Genomic DNA, 22,241 nt, shown 5'->3' on the forward strand with positions numbered 1-22,241 from the left:
GTTCATGATTAAGTTCGTGACTAGATTTCATGCTCGTCTATTAAGTTGGGTCAACACAACGAACCGAAAGAGCAGAGCAACGCAGTTGTCGAAAATTGCACCACAGCTGCACTGCTGCCAACACTCCCCCAGGAGAAACTTTGGGTTCGGTCGGGTTGGTTTGGGTGGGTCTTGGGCAATTAGCAGACGCATTAATTATGGGAACGATATTCTCATATAGTTTGACGGGATTGGATTCGGTATTGCATGATTGACCCGTGACCCACATAATGGCACACGCCCCGCAGCAGCTTATTCAATGAGGGCGTGTAAGTTGGACGAAACAGAAGAAGAAAAAAAAACGAGTCAATGGCCTTTAACCGATGACTGTAGTAAGTCGCTGGCTCAGCAGCGGCAGCTCACACGCCCCTCGAGCGCCCAGCAGCAGCCCGCATCTCGCGTCCCGTGGACAGTAGCATAGCTTGACGCTGGGATCGCTGATTTGTGTGTTGTGTGTGCCTTTTTATCGGTACTGTGACAGAGCTGCAGAGTGGAGTGTCAGGCAACAGCTAGTGACAGCAGCAGCAGCAGCGGCCCACCAATTTATGGGCTAGTCGCACGCGATTAAAAAAAATCGAATGCGCGCTCGGCCTGGGTTGACAAAAACAAATGGAAAATGCAATGCAATGGAGGGAGAGTGGCTGTAGGAGCCAGCATTCGCCATTCGGCGTGTGAAAATCCAACAGGGCTGACTTGACTGTGTTTGCTAAGGCTGTGGCGCCTGCGGGTAAGTGTTGCCATCCATGGAGAGTAACGGTGCTTGTTGTTTTGTGACCAGACCAGCGTTACCAGGCAGCAGCAACCAAGCCAACGACGATGACTATTGCGTGGGCGTCTAACTGTAACACCTGCTGCTGCTACTGCTTCGGTCGCTGCTGCCTAATACCAACTTTTGCTATTAAATTAACATTTCTCTGCACTCCCTCTCTCTTTCTCTCTCTCTCGCTCTTTCCAATTTTAATTTCAGCTAAAGGAATGAACGAATGAAGCCGGAACACCTTTCAACCCAGGTTCATTGTTATTGCTGCTACTGCTGCTTCACGCTTATTTAAGTGCCAACGCACCAGAGAGAGCGAGAGATAGAGGGAAAAGAGAGTCGAGTCTACTTTACATATTTTCTAAATGAATGCTGTTTGTTTTTTTTTTTCCTGTATGATTATTTGTAGGTACAGACACAGGGCTGTATCCATGGAGTTTCAACCCCGGCCAAGAAGAGCATTGAATTGCAACGGTTGCAGTGGAAACTGATGACTTTCTGGCCTGGCTTTCCCTGCACTGAATTGCACTTCCTCCCAGCCAGTCAGGCAGCATCAAGTTGGCAATCAGGAACAACGACCAGAATTCGCCTCGTCAAACGCTGAAACTAATTGATATAATAGTTAAAATAACAAACTAACGAGAAAGAACCTGGTGGGCAGCGCGGTGGTAGAAGCAAAAGAGGTTGAACTGCATCGCACCAACAGCAGACAGAGCGGACAGAGCAGAGCGCGGCGTTGGTGAAGTGCAAAACCTTTCCAATTTGAAAATAGTTTTCCTGCTATGTGTGCTCGTTCCCACAAACAGAAATACCAACAACAGCAGCAGCCAGCAGCAGCAGCAGTCAGAACAAGCACAGCAGCAACAATGCCTGCACTTTACAACGACGCCATTGGGCAGAGGAGGAGAGGAAAAACAACAACAACTACAAGAAGCAGACGGAGAAGAAGGAGCTGCAGCGGCAAGCGGTGGATTGGATCGGATCGGGAAAAGTAGAAGCAACAGCAATCGGTGGAGCGGGAGTAGCAGAACCACCAGCAAGCGATGATTGGGGAAAAGGAAGGAGCCAGAGCCTCAGCTGGATAGGAGGGGGACTGGGATGGTGGGGGATACTCGTAGTCAGCAAAGATGACAATGCAGCGATTAAAGCAATGCAGTACGAAGAAGAGATGCGGCGGAACAACTTGAACTCTCTAGTTGCTGTCGATGCCTCAGCGACAGCAGAAGCAGCTGGAAAAATGTTTACCCCAATCCCCAATGCGCGGCATTTCCGTTTGCCAGCGGAGGGGGGAGGATGCGGCAGCCGATGCTGATGCACTTTGCAATCGGCACTGCAATGTGCAATGTTCTGACGGCAAAGAAAAAATAATCACATTTATTAAATCAAAATAAAATATGTTTGAATGCACTTCCTAAACGCGCTGCGTCTTTGATTTATTCGTTTTGTAAGGGAACAAAAGAGGACGAGGGGAATGCTACGCCCCTTGCTTTGGGCAAGTTCGACATTGCAGCTGCCAGGTGAAATGGCCGCTCTTAGATAACTACAGAATGTTGCATAGGTCAGGTTTATTATTCTGCTTATGAAAATATACAGAGTCGAAGCAGCAATTCACAACAAAACAAAAAATGTGGCGCGGATCCGTAACAAGATTTGTAATTTGGCCGGCATCCATGTTTACAGTGTTAAGCATATTTTGTGCTGTTAGGCGCGTAGTACGGCACAAGCCATGGTGCTGAGCGTTAAATTCTCATCTGGCTGCCACACCGAACCGAACGAACGTCAGTGGCTCAAATGCTAGTTATGATAATTACTTAACAGCATGTCCAGCATCCTGTTTAAGATTTTCGGACTCAACAATGAAACTGAATAATATCGATAATATAACTGAAATAAAATTGCCGAGTACCCAAAAGAGGAAATTTAATAATTGTCTGCAAAAAGACAGATCTTAAATAGAAGTTGAAACCGGCTCAAAAAAAAAAAAGACGCGTAGTACAAAATGTGCTGTTAAGCGCGAAGCTGCAGCTTTACAGCACTGCCGATAGCTCGTTTCGATAACTACACTTTCACCTCGATCACATTTTGCCATTCACACGGCGCGTATCAATGTTGAAATGCACCAATTTGAATTTGAATAAAAGTTTAAGGTGAATTACATTGATTTGAATATTAATAGTTACTTTATGGAGCTCTCAAGTTAATGATTTAATTAAACAATAGCTTGGGCACTTAATTAAAGTAATTTTAGCTGCAAACCATTTGATGAACAAGATAATTACTCGCAATCTACTTATAAATTAAATGCTTTAATACGAGTTTTGTGCGTTACTCCCACTTGCCTTGAATGGAACTCGAAGATTACAAGTGCAATAGGCTTGTAAGCTTTTCCTTTTGCGCGCAACGATCAGTAGCAAACAAAACTAACGTAATACGAAGGCGGAGCGGAGCAGCCACAATAAATTACACACATGTTTGTGTGCAATGGACTAGCAGCAGGCAGACCAGCAGCAGATATGACCATATAATCTCGCTGTGCATAAATTTTACGAGCCGAGCATTTGTCGGATTTTGTTTTGCACACAATTTCGCAGCAGCTGAGCTGGAAGAGCAGCAAGTCACGCTGCAGAGCTGCCCCCACTGGCCCACAGCGAAACTGTAACAATTAAAGGCCGCCCCAAAAGTTGACCATGAACTGCTTATGACTCCGTCAACGGGGCCTTAACTTGGGGGGAGGTCGTCTGTGGCGCTCGATCTGGATCTGTGGCCCATTTTCCTGCCCGTTGGGAACTTAATGTGAATGTGGGTAACCTGTCCAGCCAATATTTGGGTTGTGGGCTTCAAAATTGTGCCAACGAATGCCATCGATACGTATTTACAGAAAATCTGCACCAAATCCGTTCCTTGCCCGCCTGTCCGCCTGTTCATTGTTATTGTTTTCAGCTTCTTATTTGCCATTAACACGATTTTGAACAGTTTATACTTGAGTTTTTCTATGTATTGTCGCTGTCTGTCTGCCTGGTGTGTCTGCCTGGGTTGGGTGTACTTAGCTGCGGGCAGTTGGCTTGGCCGACTGACTACCGCATTTCGTCGACCGGGGCAGCTTCAATTTTTGATTGGAGCTCGACTCGTGCGGTTCGCGGTCGGTGCGCATGCGCAAAAAAAGGCAAGAAAAAGCATTTTGATCGTAACGCGAAATCAACTATAGTTCCTGGACAACATGTTGTGGCTATTGCTAGTAGCGCCAGCGCTGTCGCTGCTGCTGCTCAATTATCGCTGTGGAGTTGTGGCAAATGTCACGGTAATTGAAGACATTAGGAACGCCTTCAGAGGCATCACCAACGACACTGAGGTGCTAGACCACATTATACAGGAAATGTACGGTTCAAGTATGCGCAGTGCGAATCCCAGCTTTGTCTTCCGAATGCCCAGCGGTGGAAGTGAGGGCTACGAGCTGCTCACCATGCAGCGTTCTGATTTTGCGGAACCAATCTTTCCGAATGTCAGCGAATCAATAGCAACCACAGTCAGTGCACCCTTGACCGCTGAGCCGCCGGAGACGAATGTGAAGACCAGCCTGGTGACCTCTCCCCATGCCGAATGGCAGCAACTAGGCCTGGAGGGTTGGGCAGGTGAATTGAACCCTCCCCTGCCCTGGCTGGAGCAGAGCCACAAGTGAGTTTCAATATTTGTATTCCACACCGACCAAATCCTTCAAATTACTCTTTAGGGATTCCCATCCAGCGATTAGCTGGCAGAATACATATCCGCGCGATGAGATACTCCTCGATCTGAAGAACAAGCACTTCGACGGCCGTGTCACCGATATACGGATCATAGCTGGTGGCACGAGTGGCAGGCCCGCAGAGTTGGAGGACCTCATGGACGGACAGAATGTGTATATTGCGCGGGTGAACGATCCCTTTGGCTACTCCATGAAGTGGACGTTCAGCAATGACAGCAGCAAGGTGCCAACAGTCGCCGTGGATCGTGGCAAACGGGATGTGGCCAAGCTCTATTCCATGATCAAGTGCTCCACGGGCTGCGATCCGTTGATATACAAAGGTTATGGCTGCTATTGTGGCTTCGGTGGCCATGGAGTGCCTGCAGATGGCATCGATCGCTGTTGCCGCCTGCACGACAAGTGCTATGGCCAGAGCAACTGCATCTCCTACCTGGAGTACTTTGTGCCATACGTGTGGAAGTGCTATCGGGGCAAGCCCCTGTGCGCCGTCGATCACGGCGAGTGGGGTGGTCCCGACTCCTGTGCCGCACGCCTCTGCCAGTGCGACCTGCGGCTCTCGCGTTGCCTCAAGAAGTATTACTGTCCAAAGCGTAGATCCATTTGTCACTCATCCCGATCGCGACGCTTACAAAATTTAATATTCTTCGATTAATTAAATGTTATGATTTATTTATTGTTGATGGAAATGCGTAAAAATGTTCCCTAAATTGGTATTTGTGTGTGCACTCGATATGGAATACTTATCTGATGAGGAATCTTTTGTGAGCTGTCCTCCTTCCCTGGCTAATGATGCCTTTGGCTCTTCCTGAACCCACTTCGTGCCTTGCTGCCATGTGGCCTCTCAGCTCTACTGCTGCTGCTGCCGCTGCTGTTGGCGGCCGGAGTGGAGATGCTGGCGCTGCTGCTGGCTGCCGTCTCTGGCACCACCGAGAACTCCTTCAGCGCCTGGACATCTTCCAGGAACAGACGCGCCGTCTTGTACTGCGTGGTGTGGGGCTTGTAGGCCAGCAGCACGTTGTGGGCCATGAGCAGCACATCGCGGTGCAGCTCGTTTAGACTGCGTATCAGGCCAGAGTCGATGTTGCGCTTGATGGTGGGGAAGTCCATGTGGCGCAGACAGATCTCCGCATGTCGCTGGGCGTGCTCGTCGTGAAAGGGTCGACGAAAGGGAGCTGCGTGCTTGCTCTCCTGCAGCGTCGCATAGATGGAGAGGAAGAGCTTCTTGGTGGCGGCTCGGGTCTCGCGCTTCTCGTCGGTGTGCTCGCTGGAGGCCGGCGAATTGGGTATACTGTCGATCACTGGCGTCGATGAATATCGGCGCCGTGTGCTCGATCTGGCCGTCGAATGGTCGCTGGCTGTCGTTGTATCGTCGTCCACCATGGGGCTCTCTGAGCGATCTCGATGGGGCAGCTTGCGCAGAAGCGGTGCTCGAGCCGGTGCCGATGGGGGCTGGGGAGTTCCAGCCTGTTCCTGGTCAGCTTTGGAATGCTCCTCGGCGGCCGAATGCTTGGCGGATTGCTGCTGCTTAGATCTGACACTGCGTGGCGGATCGTCCTGCTTGCTGCTGTCCGTCAACGAAGAGGTCTCCTCGTCCGTGTCGTGCAGGGACACAGCAACCGGTGCCGAGAGTGTGGCAGTCTTTTCCTCCAGTGCCTGCTGCTTGTCGGTTTTCTCTAGGCTTGCTTTTGCTTCACCTGCTGCCGATGTTGGCTCAGCACTTGTTTCGGACTCCTCTGTAGCTTCTACTGTGTCGGCGGCTTCGCTAACAGCTTCAGTTGTCGCCTCATTTGTGGATTTCTCTTCTTCGTTCTTCGAGACCTCCTGGTCAGCTTTAGTTGGCGGAGAACCTGCCGTGTCCTCACTGGATGTGCTGATGAGTGTTATCGTCTCCCCAATCTCTTCTACAGCCACCTCGCTGGCCAGACGCTCTGTATCCTCCGGCCTTCCATTTCCTTCGGAGGCAGTCACAGTGCGGTCTTTGCTGTTGTCCTGCGATACAACTGCCGCCAGTGGTATATTATCGTTTGAGTCATCACTGGAGCCAATTACCACCTCAACTGGCTTGGCCACTTCGCCGGTGGGCGTGGATCTGGTCTGTTTTCTCTTTAGTGCGTCCAGCTTGTCCTCGAAGTCAATCCCCTCGGATTTGTCGGGCACAGGAGAGGCAATCGCCTCATCTACTTCCTTGAAGATCTCATCACCGATGACGCTGGCCATGTCAATCGCCTCATCTACTTCCTTTAAGATCTCATCATCGATCACGCTGGCCATGTCAATGTCAATGTCGTCGATGTTTGACATCCCCTCCAGCAGCTGGTCGGCCTCATCGGCATCGACCAGGGCGTTTCCTGCGTCATCCAGCAGAGGCTGCTCCTGGCTTGCTGTGCTCTCAGATTTCTCCGCGCTGTCGACAGCCTCGGCAGCCTTTGCCGCCGCCGCTTTGTTCTTCTCCAGCAGCATTGAGAGGGTTGGAGCTGACTGTGAGGGACTGCGCTCCAGGGTGGGAGTAGTGGGTGTGAGCGCTTCAGTGGCTGGTGGCCCGGTAATGGGGCGTGACATGAATGCCGCATCGGAGGGGCTCTTCATGGAGATGGCCGGCTGGCTGGACACAGTGCTGGCTCCGCTGGTCAGCAGCGAGGTTATGGTGGGAGCCGTAGCTCTAGCCACACTACTGCCAGTGCCGGGCGTCGAGGGAGGAGCAGCTGGACTGCTGCTTGTGGGTGACTTCAGCAGGGATGTGAGCAGAGGAGACGGCCCAGCTTGCTGCTGTTTGTTGCCACCGCTGTTGATGTCCTCCACATCCATGTCGACGGCGGTTGTGTCCGTTGTCTGAACAGATCGCCGTGCGGCGGGACTGTTGTTGCGCCAGTTGGCCGTCATCTCCTTTTTGCGCTGCTCCCGCTCGCGCATTTGATTCTCCAATTTCATTTCCTCAATGCGCTTCGTCTCCTGCTCTTTCTCGATCTCCTGCCACATGTCTTGCATCTCCTGCTCGTCTACCTCGTCCGACTGCAACGAATCGATCTCGCGCTGTATCTTGAGATACATTTCCTGATCGGAGCGCATCTGCGCCTTTATCTCCTGCATTCGCTCCTCTGTCAGCCGACGGAGCAGCAGCTCTGTTGGGGTCTCCACCGAGGCCGGGGAGGAGACCCCAGCACTGCTCTCACTGCTGCGCTTCTTGCGCTTGGTGGCCTCCACGCTCTCCAGCAGGTTTCCGTACTGCACGGCACAATTCTTCTGCGAGTACCAATCTGCCGGTCTGCTGTTGTTGCTGTTGCCATTGCCGCAGACTGTTTTCAACGTGCGACTGACTGTAATCCAGTTCTGGTCGCCGCTGCAGGAAACCGATGACGCCAGGCACAGATGCTCCCGCTTGGTCCACGTGTCCAAAGGCGCTCGGTTCATTTGAAAACGCTATTTTTGCACTTTGTTTTCACAAAACAACAATTGCACTCGAAGTCGAAATAGAGGCGGAGAACTATCGATGGCACTATCGGTACTATCGTTGGTTGGACACTATCGACATAGCTCACTATCGATGGTTTATAGTGGTCGATAATATCACGATAGTCTCCAAAATTAGCCACGCACCCGCAAAAGGGCGAAAATCTCGCAAAGCTACAATTTTAATGATATAAGAAAACTAAGGAATGACCATATCTATCAGATCACCGAATTGGGATCTGATCATTATTATAGCCAGAATAAAGAAATCAATTTCCAGTGGCTATACCCACTCCATCCCGTAGTTTTTATTTGTTTTTTTCACATTCTCTCATTTAAACTCTGCTTCTGCCTCTGCAGTGTGCGGTTCTAGGGTAGGAGGCGAGCTAAAAGAGCGGGTTGGCGTGAGAAGCTATTTAGATGTAGATGTTGATGAAAGATGTAGAAAAAATTCAAAATGTAAAATTTATAATTTGAAAAAAGAAACTGTGAAGGTACAGATGTTCTACTGAGTACAGGGTATATAAGTTGTGACGCGTAATAAGCGTCTCACACGTCCCTTCTTCTTTAAAACCAAAACGTAATATACCCTGTTAAATCGATGCATCAGGGATGCATCAGTCAAGAGTATTATTAAGAGCACATTGTGTGCAACTATCGACTTGACTACAAACCATCGATAATATTCCAACATAGCTGTATCGCAGGCGCCATTCGAAACAACAAAAACAATAACAGGTTTTTTCAGACTCGCAATCTACAACATATAAGCAGATATAGAAAGCTTCGAAAATGGAGCCCATATCACATCTAGTTAAATCTACATTGCCCAACTACTTGTCCAACTTGCCGATTCCCGACAGTATTGGGGGCTGGTTCAAGCTATCTTGTAAGTTTTGAGCAAAGTGAACATTCGATCCAAATTGGAATTTGCCGTAAGGGCGCCCTACATTGAACTGACCATCACCACACGTCAAACCAACGATGACACAGCATCAAGGGCTATTATTGAGTTAAAGATTATACACATAACGTTGTGGGATTATCGTAGGAAATGCATTGGCTATAAGATTGGAAAGCATGCACTTCTTCCAGTGGCAGTAGCTACGGTGGACATGCTGCACCTGTTATGCAACGTTTGTTGAACTCTCGCCATTATGCCGACTGTGGGAACACGCAATTTTTAATTGGCTTCGGTTTATCTGCAAACGATAGCGGGAAGTGAAATTAGATAAAAGAATACCCAAAAAATATGCGTTGACGCTTCATCAAACAAAGAAACTTGCAGTTACAGTTATGTGTAGGCTATCTCTTTCATGCCAAGGCATTTCGGCCTTGTGCCGGTTACAGCTCAGTGATGCTGCTAGATCTGCTGCTTAAAATAAACATGCTAACTGCTCGGAACTTATCCCATTTACAGTCACGGATTGGCTCGCTCTCATTCCACCCACGGTTGTGGTGGCCGGCCTTGGGTACACCAGTTATCTAGCCTTCTGCCCTGCCGCGCGATGCAGTGACAAGAAATCTGGCCTCTGCAACAGCTTGATCCGCAAAAATGAGGCTAAAGTGGTGACCATGGTCGATGTGGAGGATATTGCAGATAAAGCGGCATTCTGTCGCTGCTGGAAAACCAAGAACGTAAGCTATCTGTTGATGCTTTTTCGGTGACGTGTTTTGATCATTTCTTCTTTCCTGCAGTGGCCCTACTGCGATGGCAGCCATGCCGAGCACAACAAGGTGACGGGCGACAACGTGGGACCCATTGTGGTCAAGAGGAATTAATTCCAGCGGTGCGTCGATGATTTTCGCGTTTAGCATTTCCTTGTTGAAATTTTCTTCGCCCCGGAAGGGGAGGGAATTCTTTTGTTCAAATACTTCAAGCCCTGTCGAGCCTTTTGTAATAGTAAGCAATAATTGATCGATATCGAATCAGATCTAACGAGAAGCCAATAAAAATTGCCTAATCAGATACTAAATGAACATTTAAAGGGATGGACGTATCATTTTTAGAAAACTGTTTATTCTTTATATAAATTATTTTCTGGCTGTAAGCTGGTTTTGTGGACAATATCATGATATATATAGAGTATGGGCGATACAAAACGATTCTTCAGTTGACAAATGCAGAAGCCAAACACAATACCAAACCAGAACACAACACAGCACGACGGACGACGTCTCATTATGATACTATCAGTTGGAACTTAAACAATAGAATTAGGCATCGTGATTTTGCTTTTGCTGCATTTTGAATCTCAAATTTTTATTGTTGCTGCTGTGTTGCTGTTGGGTGTTAGTTGGCTTTGCTATGCTTATTTGAAAATCTTGCCCTGGTTGAATTTGCGGCCATCCTTGTCGGTGCCGGACCAGGAGAAGTACTGGGTGACGAGCTTCTTGGTTTCCTCGCTCTTGGCATCCAATTTCTTCCAGTCGTAGGTCTCGTAATCTATCTGCCAGTCGGGCGACAGGGGGAAGGCCAGCTCCTGTCCGCGCCACACCCACACACCGGAGATGGTGCTGTTGTTGTCCTCACCGAAGAGGCACACGGAGGCGAAGGACTGCTTGCGCATCTTGTCTAGGCGCTGGAACATGCCAGTGATGAGATTGCACGACATGAACACCTTGGACAGCTCCTGGCTGTACTTGTATTCTCCGAACCAGATCGAGTAGTTCTCGGCGTCGAACTTCTCAAAGAAGTAGGGGATGGACTTGGCCTCCTCCTCGTTGGAGTAGACGCGCTTGAAGTCGTCAAAGTTGAAGGTGCCCTTGGGCATGGCATCGAAGGGATCCTTGGATTTGGGCTCCAGAGCCAATGCCTCATCGGCGGCATCCAATTCCTCGGCCTCGGCGGCCTTCTTGGGCGCAGCCTCCTTCTTCTCCTTGGGCTTCTTCTCGTCCTTTGGCTTCTGCTGCTGCTGGGGCTTGCCACCGCCTTGCTTAGCCTGGAATTCGGCGTACTTCTTGGGGTCGAAAACCAAAGCCTTTTCGCACAGCTTGTAGTCCTTGACCACAGCCTGCACTTGTGGCTGGTTCAGGATGGTGAGGAACCAACGGTTCACATTGCCGAAGGCAGCGCGTGCAGTCGGCTCCAGAACGTACTCGTACAGATGCAACAGGCTGCTGAAAACAATGATGTCGGCAAGGGTGATGCGCTCGCCTGCTAGGTAGGTGACATTGAGCAGTTTCTGGTTGAGCTGGGCCAGGACACCTTCTACGTCCTGCTTGGCAGTGGTGTTCTTCTGCTGGGGCAAGATTCCCAGAAGGGGGAACACCAGTGCGCAGGAGGCAGGCACGATTTCGTTGTCAGCAAACGAGATCCATTGCTGCACTTGAGCCTGAACGAAGGGGCACTTGCCACCTCGCAGTTGCTCGTTGGCCAAGAAGTAAGCAATGGCATTGGACTCGCTTAGGTACTTACCTTCAGCGGTCTCAAATGCTGGAACCTGTAAAAAGAACATGACACGCGGCACAAGTTAGTATTACGCACAGTAAAGTAGACATTTTTGCTGATGACGTAGCATGCCGGCTCAACAGAAGCGAGCACAAGCACTCACCCAAAGGCGATAAGAATATGTGCATGTTTTTGCCTGCAATTATTATATGTTTAATTACCTTGCCACTGGGGAATTTCTTCAGAAATTCTGCCGATTTGTTGGTTTCACCAAACTTGAAGTTATCGGCCACTTTCACCTTTGCGCCAGAGTACTGGGCGGCAATGAGCGCCTTGTACGCGCGGAAGTTCTCGGGATAGGTGTAAAGTGTCTGCAATTAGCCAAATCCGAAACGAAATAACATTAGTAACAAGTACTCCAACGCATTGGGCATGCGTTCAACATCCAATTGCTAATTATAGCCGCATGATTGCATTGTATTTTGCGAATTTTTGCGGCATTATTTTTTACTTACTCCAGTCGACATCGTGATTTCTGCCGGAGAGAGTGTGACCGTGTGACCGCGGAGTTATCGGTAAGAAATATACCAACATATACCATCTCACTTTAAAAATATACCGTAACATACCGTAGTCTTAAATCATATTCGTGGATGTTGATGTTCTATTTGATATAATTAGCTTGTAAAGACTTTTAACACTGAAACAATAATTTAATCCGACTTCAAAATCAATTTGGCTTATTATAAACACTAATTTTTATTGAATTGCCCTTATATTTTACAAATTTGACAATAAAGTTCTAAATAAAATGATATAATTAATAAAATGATTTCTGTCGGAGAAAAGAAAATGTAAAACCATCGATAGCTGCCTGATACTATCGAATGTAGTAGTGACCATCAATTATCGATCCATCGATTTCAGCCGGACATTTGCAGTGTGACTGGTATATTTTCTAATAAAATTTTAATTATCAAGTAAGATTGGTTTTGTTCTCAAACGATTTTCAAATAAAAAACAGTATTTCTGAATTTCAATGCCTACGCAATAGGAAAAATACTCCGTGCCATCGATAGCTGTACGCTTATCGATGTCACTTCACATCCCTAGTCGTCCGCTGCGGCGCATAATTTTACACGAATATAAAACACAATTTAATATTGTTTGTAAAAAACCTGAAAGTGCTAGTTTGCGGCAATGCAAATTTCGACTTGAAGGACACCTGGAACATCTAAAATGCCATGCTCGAAATAGTCTATAGTGAGGCAAATTTGTATAGTGAAAAAATGTGAAAAGTGGTGTTGGGAAGAAGAAGAAGAGCGGAGCGGAGCAAAATCAGACTTCTCAGCGAGTACAAGCCGTGTTGACGCGTGTGTGTAAGTGTGTGTTAGAGTGCATGTGTGTGCGTGTCTTACGTTGCAAACACACAAATTTCTTTAAAATTTCGCATTTGCTCAGCGGCGTTTTAATTACCCGTAGCAGGACTGTAAAGCTCCAATTGCCTTCAAATGTTGTTCCTCAAATTATGTGAGTTTCCCGAAAAGGACAAGCAGAAAAACAAAAAAAAAACAATCAGAATAATTAATCAAGTCCTTGAAGCATGCCGTGCATAAATTAGCTACATAATTATAACTGTTTACCATCCCAACTGTTGTTGTTGCTATAATTTGTGGGCTTTCGTTTTTTATGCATTTGTGTTGGAGAGGCAGAGCTTTTCGTGGTTCCGCTGTGGGCGCATACAGATTTTAGTTTGCCGTGTTCTCTTTTTTTGTGGGACGTGTGACCTTCATTCCAGCAGCTACAAAATCAATAGTAATATCGTTTACGTTCACGTTGCATTCACTAGACCCTGAGCCCAAGACAGACTAGAGCAGAGCTGAGCCCGGGGAGCCTACCCCACCAAAGCATAAAGCAAACGAGCGCACGCCCGCCACCGCCGGTAAAACCATTTGCCACCCCCTGAGTTTTGGCTTTCACAATATTTTTTGTCAAGTTCATGATACACAATATGTATGTATATACATATACAATTGCGGGCCAATCAATTGACTTACTGCCATAATGAGCTGGTGGGGAATTATGACGTTAATTGATATCGCATGTGATCGGATGAGGCCTTCCAGAAACAGCTGACCATAGCCCTCCCAGCTAAAAAACAATAAAAGCTTCTGATTGAGCTTTCGAAGCCATCAATATCTCAGAGATCAAACTGAACGATTTAGAAGGGGAAGTTCCCTGTGAGAATTTGTAGATTCTCTCTTGTCAATCCCCATTTACCAACCCTATTAAGTATGAATCACTGCTCGACCCAACGTAGGCAGTAGGCGTAGATTAATGATTGATTATCAAACAGTTTGTTATCATGTATAATAGAGGACTTATCAGGCACACAACAAAAACGATGACAAACACCTGAGAAACGTAAGAGCTTGTGCCATTCACATAGCATTGCTCATACTGCATGGTTCAGATTCCCTCCTTACGTCTTTTTTTATGGCTTAAAGATGTGTGTTACTACTTTAATTTTTGGTCCTTGCAGTAGGATGAAAAAATGCAAGAAAATGACTTAAACGAGCGTCAAGAGGAACCAGACAGTCTTCCACATACAAGCAACGACACAAACAACAAAAACACAAGCTGCATCGACAGCAGCAAACTTCAAACTCCCAGTGAGGCGGTCACGGTTACGGATCAGCAGCAGCCCCAGGAGGATACCAAGGATCCGCAGATAACTAAACAAGTAGATTCCTTTACGACAGCTTATTCAGAAGCAGGTGATACAACCAGAACAGCAAGCCCCGATAAAGTCGTCGATCAATCGGTGGATGAACAGTCGTCGTCCATAGTAGATACAGATAGAGAAGAGACTTTGCAGCAAATTCCAAGACGAAAACGTCAGCGTCGTGTTTATATCGCCGACACCTCCCGCTGTTACAGCTTACGATCCAAACAAGAGTCCAAAGACAAAGCTGAGACAGGGTCGAAGCAGGTGCCGACAACACCGCCGCCAGCGCAGGTCGCCTCCTCACCGACACCCACAGAATCCACAGAGTACACTAAACTAGGTGGGTTGGATATTTCCTCAGTCCCTAATCAATTGTACGATCTAAAAAGAGTTTTACTTTTTCAGAGCAATTTAATCCGGCATTCTGGAATTTGATTGAAGAAGAGGAAGTTAAATTCGTTGACAAAAAGCGACGTGCTGCCGGTGGACGGGGTCGCACGCGACGCGCCAAGCTACTGAGCGAACTTGGTGAAAACTACTCGCCGGAAACAGCGGCCGCTATTGCGGCTGCACAGCTTGAGCTCGATTCGACTGGGAAGCCATCATCACGTGCCACCCGTAAGAGAAACTCCGCCATGTCGCTGTATGACCGTCGATACCAGAGCACCTCCGATGAGCGGCGTGTGCCGAACGGGTATGGCGGCAATGGACTGCGTACAGGCAGTGCCGCCTCATCGAGTGACATTGAGGCGCAGGAGTTGCAGGGCCATCAGTATTATGGATCGTCAGGAGGCAGCAATCCAACGGGCGCCGGTACGGGCCTAAATGGCAGTGGAGCCGCTCTCAACCATGCGCCTTCAATGGGCACCCTCTGCAACATTGGCAACACTTGCTACTTGAACTCGGTGGTGTACACGCTGCGCTTTGCCCCCCTGTTTCTGCACAACCTGCACCATCTGATCCACGATTTGAATGTGGTGCAGCAGACTATAGTGCGCCAGCAGACGGCCAAATCGGCCTCATTGGGCCGAAACGTGAGTGCCACGCAGCTGGAGCATGCACGCAGTTGGAGCAGCAAGGATCTGGCAACCTCAGAGCACTTTAGCAACAGCACCAATGGCAGCAGCGGCGGTGTCAGTGGCAGCAGCAACACAACCAACAGCTTAATCAAGGCAAGCTTTCAGTCGGTCACGGAGAAGCTGCATGATCTGTACCACAGCCTACATGGCAATGAAATGGCCGACTCGACAGAGCCTTACCATGCGGACACACTGCTGCACGCAATACAGGATGTGAATACCACATTTCAGGGCAACCAGCAGCAGGATGCCCACGAGTTTCTCATGTGCGTCCTCAATTGCATACGCGAAACGAATCAAGCTCTGATCAAAGCCATTGACGAATGTCCCGAGGTCATTGTAAATGGGTAAGGGCTTAGATCACTCACCTAAATTCTAAAGAAACTTTTGCTTATACTTACCCAATTCATTATCGCTTCAGTTACATAGCCAATCCCGATGAGTTGGACTCTGGGGACGCTGCCCAAGAGCGTACGGATGCAGCGATGGCTCTGGCAAGCTCTGGCAACGGCAACACGCTGGCCACTAGTCAAACAACCACGACAAAAACGTCGTTCTTCTCACGCAAATCGAAGAGAAAAGATGAGGTCAAGTCATCGAAATCGACACGGATACAATCACCGCTGAAGGATAATAGTCCGACGGCGGGTGGCCTAACCGCTGCACCGGCGCATTCCACTGCCAACAGTCTCTTCTATTTGAATACAGTTGATCTCAGCGGCGCCAGTAACGTTGCGGCTCCAGCAGCAGCAACACCGACTGTTTCGCAGCCGGCACCAACCGCAAAGTACTCCAGTGACGATGAAATGAACCCGGCCAGTGCGCTTAAGGATAGCATGCGATTGAAGGACCGTATACTGGATCCGAATATTAACTTCTTCAATGCCGACTTTGAGGGCGTTGTGGTGCTGACCACCAAGTGTCTCAGCTGTGAGACGGTTACAAAGCAAAAGCAGGGCATGCTTGACATCTCCGTGCCGATAACAGGCTGCGACACTGCCGACCTGCAGGACAAGCCCAGCACCTACATTCAGGTAAGAGAATCCCTACAGAGAATCCATTGAACCGAATATAATTGTTGTACTTCTTTCAGAATTCTTGCATCACAAAGGAATACTTTCAGGGTGATAACAAATATAGTTGCAGTCAATGCACCGGCTACACTGAGGCCATACGCTCAATATCGTACGAGGTGCTGCCTCGTCTGCTGGTCGTTCAGCTGAATCGCTTCTCGGGCGGCATGCAAAAGGTGAGCACGTATGTGCCCACGACCTTTACCCTGCCCTGCTTCTGCGCCAAGTGCTGCGAGCTGAGCGACGGCAACAAGCTGCATGTGTACAAGCTGTACAGCGTGATAACCCATGTGGGCGCCACACTCAGTGTGGGCCATTACATTGCCTACACGTGCTTCCTGGATCTGCCCAGTGACTATATAAACTGCCCAAAGGATCGACGGAACACAATGTCGGGATCACAGACACAGCACTCGGCGGCTGCGGCGTCCTCCAATGAGAATACGGCACCAAATAACGGAAGCAGCCATGTGGCCAGCACACCCGTATCCGCGGCTGCCTCGGTCCTGGCCTCCTCTGGCACTAGTCTGATAAAAAAGATGAAATTTGGCCGCAGCAAGGCGTCGAGCAGCGGCGACATGAGCAAAAATGTAAAGCAACTGAATGGCATCAGCAGCAAGAACATCACCAATGGCATTGGTAAACTGAGCATGAACACCACCTGCCATGGCGTGAGCTGCTGCGCCATGCGCCTGTGCTGCAGTCAGCAACCAAGTGGCGCCGCCGGGAACAGCAACTCGGCCAGTTGTAGTGACTTCAGCGAGGAGTCCCTGCAGAATGGCAGCAACAGCAATCTCAGCCATGGCAGTGGCAGTGGAGCAGCAGGCGGCAGCAGCAGCATCAACAGCAGCAATGTTCTGCCAAATTATCCTACGGGTTATGGCAGTACGGGACGTGGCGGTGTCAAGGCCAACTATGCACACGGCGGCACGGATCCCATTTGGTACATGTGCGATGATGACAAGATCAAGGCGATGACACAGCGAGAGTTCGAGGAACTGTTGTCCCCATCACGGAAGATAACCATAACTCCATACTTGCTTTTCTATGCACGATTCGATCTGCAGCCGCCATCGAAGGCATCGGGCACAACATCCTCAACGCCGCCACCGCCATCTGCGTCATCGCAAAGCTCCTGGTCGAATGAGGCATTGTCCGGCAGCGGTGGGGGAGGTGCGCATAAGATTTGAGGGTATGCGAAAAAGCAGAGGAAACAGCAGCATTAATCAACAAGCCAAGCATGTGCGATACGTATTGGCATACTGATAGAATCGGATAGGATCGGATTGGATGTGTCTCTAGAATAATATAATAAGAAGATGAAGTCTGTTTGTTAAACAATATAATCGTACTAAGAAGATCTATCGTTTATCTACATGCATAACTATCATTAACATAACTAACCAGCGGTTTGACTGATGCCTCTCCCCCATACTTCGATGCCCAAGAAAATTTTATGTTTTTACACACATACACACTTCGGTTCTACTTACCGTTTTCATGGGATAATTTCATCGTTTCGTTTTACACACAACCTTTAAATTTTATTTGGCATTCACGGTTAAGAACAAATGCTGCGTAAACGGAACACGAATTTAAACGCCGAGAATGAAGACGGTTTAGAATTGTTTGGCTCCCCCGCGCAACAGGCAACATTTTCGATATACTCCTAGTGCATAAATTAAGTCCCTAATAATACATTTAACACAAACAAAACAAAAATGTTGTAATAATAATAATAACAATATTAATAATATATGTACGTATGAAATATGGAATAATCTTGGTTATTCTCATAGAACAAAACGAAAAGAAATCCAGTTGAAGGGAGACTGAAAGCAGTAGCAGTGGCAGCAAATCAATCTGTAATAATTACAGCATCAAGTATACATACATCTAGTAAATGGAATGGAATGGTTTATTGTAAACAATGAGCTATACATACATATGCATATATTTAAGTGGATACATATGTGTGTACACAATATTCACGAATTATACATATACGAAGTGTTGAATAGTTGTTAAACGCATGACTATCCATAGGAACACGCAGCAAGCAGGCGGAATATAATTGATTCGAATTAAAGAAAGTATGGAACAGACAAGATCAGATCAGATCTGATAGAACGGAGAGAAACGGCATCAAGATGGAACAACTGAGAATTGTTATAAAATGTTCAGTGCATAGTTTATAAAAGTGTTTTCATATGACAAAGGAGAACAGGAGAACTTCATCACACAAAAACCACATAACATAAACGAGTGTAATGTAACATTGACAAATAGTTTTAATAATTATTATAATAAATACGAAATAATAATAATAGCACACACACTCTCTCACCACACCCACACACATACTACTTATGCAATATGTTTAGTATTTAGATTTAGTTTCTCCATTTGCATTCTAATTCATAAAATTCGCTAGTTTTACTCTCAATTTTATTCCGTTCCTTTTTAGTTACTTTTTTTCCTTGTTTTTCAAGAGCGCTGCTATAGTGATATTAACATTTACAAAGCAAATAATTATGTAATGTACATTAACACACACACACACCACACAACAGGGAGATATGTATGTATGTATGATTATATTGGAAGGGACGATGTTGAACTCCAATTCTATTTATGTTTATTATGAATTAGCATGTTCTAGCTTAACTAAATATACGAAATATACAAACATCTACATATGGTATATGCAGTATCTCGTATCTTCATATTTCTAACCCCCATACTTATCCACTCTTATCCCCTCCTCTGCCTCCTGAAGCCTCATAACCTTCCTCAGAACACTGGCCGCCTTCTTGGCATTCCGTGCTCGCCATTTAACGTTGCCCACCATGCTGCTTACCGCCTGGCGTAGCTTATACACCAGTTCCTCCGACTGGATTTCTGGCATGTGATTCCTAATGAGGATGGCCAAGCTTTGCGCTTCGCTCTTGGTGTGGATGTTACGGGTCACGGCAATCAGCAGATGTGTAAAATTAATAATGGTTTTGCGGCTTTTCCTATTGCGAGTAAAGGCTTTGGAAACATATTTGATCAAGTCTTTTATTACTTACGGAAGTTTGCCTGCGAAACGTTCCATCAGATATGCTTTGGCTATGTGAAAACCCACATCCTGATTGGTCATCGCCTCCACTGCAGCACTAACATCTTCATCGGGCATTACGCCATTTGGGCGCATAATGAAATCCAAGAACTTGAGCGCCACCCACGGTCTTTGTGTGCAGGCCAAGGCGCTCAGGAGCATGCCACGGCTATGGTGATCGGTGGGGCTGCTGTAGCGCCGCCACAGGAAGTACCAATTGATTTCATCGCCCTCGGCAATGGCCGTACAGTAGACGGTAGAGCGCATGTCCAGCGGTATGGGATTGTGTTTCTCCGGATCGTTGACTGACCGCCAGCGAAGAAATAAATCTATGGCATCCTTTATGCAGCGATCCACCCTGTTGGCACATGCCCAAGCAACGAGTTGCGTCTTCAGCATTTTCTGTTTAAGCATCAGGCCCTTCTTGTCTTTCAGTCCACCCAGATGCTTGTAGATGGGCGTTGTTATCAGCTGTGCAAGACCCTGGGAGCGAAAAGGAACCAATGAGTCTGTGGGCACAAACGATGGAGCCCCATCGAGATGCCTACCCTGAAGCTGGGATAGTGAACTGTGCGCCTCATGATGTGAGTCAGTTTCTGCAGATTGGACATGGCCATCAGCCAGGGCGAATACTCCAACTCCCGTCTCAGATACTTCACCAGCGGCAGCGCCACATCGTATCCGATGTACCCGACCCAGGCCAGATTGAGGGAATCATCCAGCAGCTGTCCTCGGTTCAGGGCGTGAATTTTATTGTAGTGTTCGCTGTTCAAGGTGTCAACGATAAGCTCCCAGTTATGCCTGTCGTAGTTGACTTTATAGAGGCCAGAAATGCGCAGATTGAAAATGGCCCACTGCTTGTCGGAGATTTGCAATGGAATATTCAAGACATCGGAATCCGTATTCGTATCCTTCACGGAATCTGATTCACTGGGACACTGAAACCAATGTCGAGGTACTGTGTCCATGAAATCCAAACGCTTGGATGTTGTGAAGGAGAGTGGTATCCACCAGCAGTCCTGCCGCGTATCCTCCTGCTGATCCTGCAGGAAGCGCTGCTGCGTTACATTCGCTGTGCCATCATTGTAGTTCCGGGTAACATTGATCAGCGGATAGCCCGGCTGCCTTGTCCACGTGTTCATAATGGTCGCCACACTAAAGTTGTCCGGCAGGTTTTTATTTTCTTCCGCCACCCGAGTGAAGGCTGCCCAAAGATCCTTCCTGCCAGCATTGCCATAGGCGAACCGCTGCAGATAGTCACGCATGCCCGCCTTGAATGTGTCGGTGCCCAGGAAGTGGTGCAACATTCGCAGGACAATGCCACCTTTACCATAGGAGAACTCATCGAAGGTGGCGCTGATCTCCTCGCCATCCATAACGGATCGCGCGAAACTCCGGGAGTTGTTGTTTGCATCCGTACTGAAGATCGTGTTCAGACTCGCGACGATCGTGTGCTCGCAAGGCTCATGGGCAGGCATTAGTTCCTGCAGGGCATAGCAGCCAATGTACGAGGCAAAGCCCTCGTTCAGCCAGACATCCGACCACCATTTGGCCGTGACCAGATTGCCGAACCACTGATGTGCCATCTCATGGGCCACCATCTCTGCAATTGCATGCCGCTCCGACACTGTCGTCTCGGCTGTGCTGAAGATTCTCGATTCTTGGTAGGTGACCAGGCCCCAGTGTTCCATCGCTCCCGCGTAGTTGGGCACGGCCATCTGATCCATCTTTGGCAATGCGTAGTTGATGCCGAATAATTTCTCCAGAATCTGCAGTACCTTGAAGCCAATGACATTGCCATAGACCATGGCACGCAGAGTCGTGGAGTTTCTATCGTGGCGCGCCCAGGAACGGAACTCGAATCCGCTGTCTGACTTCACGGTCGTTGTATGATCAAAGTCGTTCACGGAGAAGGCCACCAGATAGGTGGGCATGGGAACGGACTCCTGAAACTCCGTCCAAACGTATTTGTGAAGCTCGGGGCTGTAGATAAAATACACGTAAAGGCCAGACAGAGCTTCCCCATGATCGACTTACTGAGGAGTTATTTGTTTAACTGGCATATTGCTGAGCGAATGATAGGCCTTGTCGTGGCCCAATGTGATGGTAAAGTTCGCTTTAAGCTGGGGCTCATCGAAGCAGGGAAACACATCCCGTGCGAGTGTTGGCTGGAACTGAGTGGCCGTCAGATATCTGCAAGAACATTTCTTTATAAGGAACACGAACTGCTGGGTGCCCGTACCTGGTATCATTCTCTCTGTCCTGGTACTTGTTCCAATAGTAGCCATCTCCGCCCTCAATTATATCCCCTGAAAAGGCCAATCTCAGCTCGTAGACCACATCGGGCACAAGCTTCGCAGTCAGAAATAACATGTAATATTGCAACTCTGGCACTTCGCCAGTTCCATCCAACTCAAATGCCGTATCGTTGCCATCCAGAGCAATTAATTTATTTTGGGACTCATGGATCGTAATGTTTCCAGCATGTAGGGTTACATTATCTGTCTCGAATCGGGTGACCATTTGAATGTGCACTTCGCCTTCGAAGGTGAACTTTTTGGGCCCATGCAAATGGCTGACAATCTTTAGATTGTAGCTCAAGGGTTTCAGCGCTCGCGGCAGTCGGGGATGGGTGTATTCTGCTCGGCATAAACTTAAGCAGAATAATCCAACACAAAGCAGAGAATGCAAATGTCCAGGCATGATTGTGGTAAGGAATTACTATTCGTGTGATCTTTTAAGAGTCTTTTGTATCGTTTAATCGTTAGAAAAATAGTCTCTTTATGTACTTGAATACGAATATCGGAATTTAAGCAACAATATTCTCTTCTTTACTTGTAAGTCTTTATCTTGCTCCTTGCATATGCAACATCCACTGCCACTTG

General features: G+C 47.8%; 6 protein-coding genes across 8 annotated transcripts; 3 read left to right on the plus strand and 3 right to left on the minus strand.

Moving 5' to 3' along the window:
- The first annotated feature begins 3,903 nt into the window (after positions 1 to 3,903).
- On the plus strand, positions 3,904 to 5,263 carry LOC117583251. Its single transcript, XM_034271477.1, has 2 exons — positions 3,904 to 4,468; positions 4,524 to 5,263. The coding sequence occupies exons 1-2, from the start codon at positions 4,014 to 4,016 to the stop codon at positions 5,188 to 5,190; spliced, it is 1,122 nt and encodes a 373-aa protein (XP_034127368.1). The 5' UTR covers positions 3,904 to 4,013; the 3' UTR covers positions 5,191 to 5,263.
- Positions 5,182 to 8,024, minus strand: LOC117583250 (bromodomain-containing protein 8). The gene is made up of 2 exons (XM_034271476.1): positions 6,765 to 8,024; positions 5,182 to 6,710 (listed from the first exon to the last, which is right to left on the minus strand). Exons 1-2 carry the CDS (start codon positions 7,944 to 7,946, stop codon positions 5,322 to 5,324), a joined length of 2,571 nt encoding a protein of 856 aa, XP_034127367.1. The 5' UTR covers positions 7,947 to 8,024; the 3' UTR covers positions 5,182 to 5,321.
- Positions 8,025 to 8,716: 692 nt separating this feature from the next.
- LOC117582959 (CDGSH iron-sulfur domain-containing protein 2 homolog) lies at positions 8,717 to 9,973 on the plus strand. Its single transcript, XM_034271070.1, has 3 exons — positions 8,717 to 8,874; positions 9,406 to 9,623; positions 9,684 to 9,973. The coding sequence occupies exons 1-3, from the start codon at positions 8,778 to 8,780 to the stop codon at positions 9,765 to 9,767; spliced, it is 399 nt and encodes a 132-aa protein (XP_034126961.1). The 5' UTR covers positions 8,717 to 8,777; the 3' UTR covers positions 9,768 to 9,973.
- Positions 9,974 to 10,292: 319 nt separating this feature from the next.
- LOC117582958 (elongation factor 1-gamma) lies at positions 10,293 to 12,022 on the minus strand. Its single transcript, XM_034271068.1, has 3 exons — positions 11,892 to 12,022; positions 11,598 to 11,747; positions 10,293 to 11,428 (listed from the first exon to the last, which is right to left on the minus strand). Exons 1-3 carry the CDS (start codon positions 11,901 to 11,903, stop codon positions 10,298 to 10,300), a joined length of 1,293 nt encoding a protein of 430 aa, XP_034126959.1. The 5' UTR covers positions 11,904 to 12,022; the 3' UTR covers positions 10,293 to 10,297.
- Positions 12,023 to 12,474: 452 nt separating this feature from the next.
- Positions 12,475 to 17,616, plus strand: LOC117583595. Of its 3 annotated transcripts, none has more exons than XM_034271986.1 (5): positions 12,475 to 12,755; positions 13,919 to 14,440; positions 14,506 to 15,530; positions 15,605 to 16,217; positions 16,277 to 17,616. In XM_034271986.1, exons 2-5 carry the CDS (start codon positions 13,931 to 13,933, stop codon positions 17,444 to 17,446), a joined length of 3,318 nt encoding a protein of 1,105 aa, XP_034127877.1. In that variant the 5' UTR covers positions 12,475 to 12,755; positions 13,919 to 13,930; the 3' UTR covers positions 17,447 to 17,616. The 3 variants fall into 3 exon arrangements, with proteins under 3 accessions (XP_034127877.1, XP_034127878.1, XP_034127879.1); XM_034271987.1 differs by having other exon boundaries at positions 12,476 to 12,755; positions 13,919 to 14,444; positions 14,510 to 15,530; XM_034271988.1 differs by lacking the exon at positions 12,475 to 12,755 and adding an exon at positions 12,776 to 12,906.
- Positions 17,617 to 18,072: 456 nt separating this feature from the next.
- Positions 18,073 to 22,188, minus strand: LOC117583596 (aminopeptidase N-like). The gene is made up of 5 exons (XM_034271989.1): positions 21,599 to 22,188; positions 21,394 to 21,549; positions 19,905 to 21,339; positions 19,328 to 19,839; positions 18,073 to 19,273 (listed from the first exon to the last, which is right to left on the minus strand). Exons 1-5 carry the CDS (start codon positions 22,057 to 22,059, stop codon positions 18,988 to 18,990), a joined length of 2,850 nt encoding a protein of 949 aa, XP_034127880.1. The 5' UTR covers positions 22,060 to 22,188; the 3' UTR covers positions 18,073 to 18,987.
- Positions 22,189 to 22,241: the final 53 nt, after the last annotated feature.

This window comes from Drosophila guanche, unplaced genomic scaffold (assembly GCF_900245975.1).
Source record: "Drosophila guanche unplaced genomic scaffold, DGUA_6, whole genome shotgun sequence".
Classification (NCBI taxonomy): Eukaryota; Metazoa; Arthropoda; class Insecta; order Diptera; family Drosophilidae; genus Drosophila; species Drosophila guanche.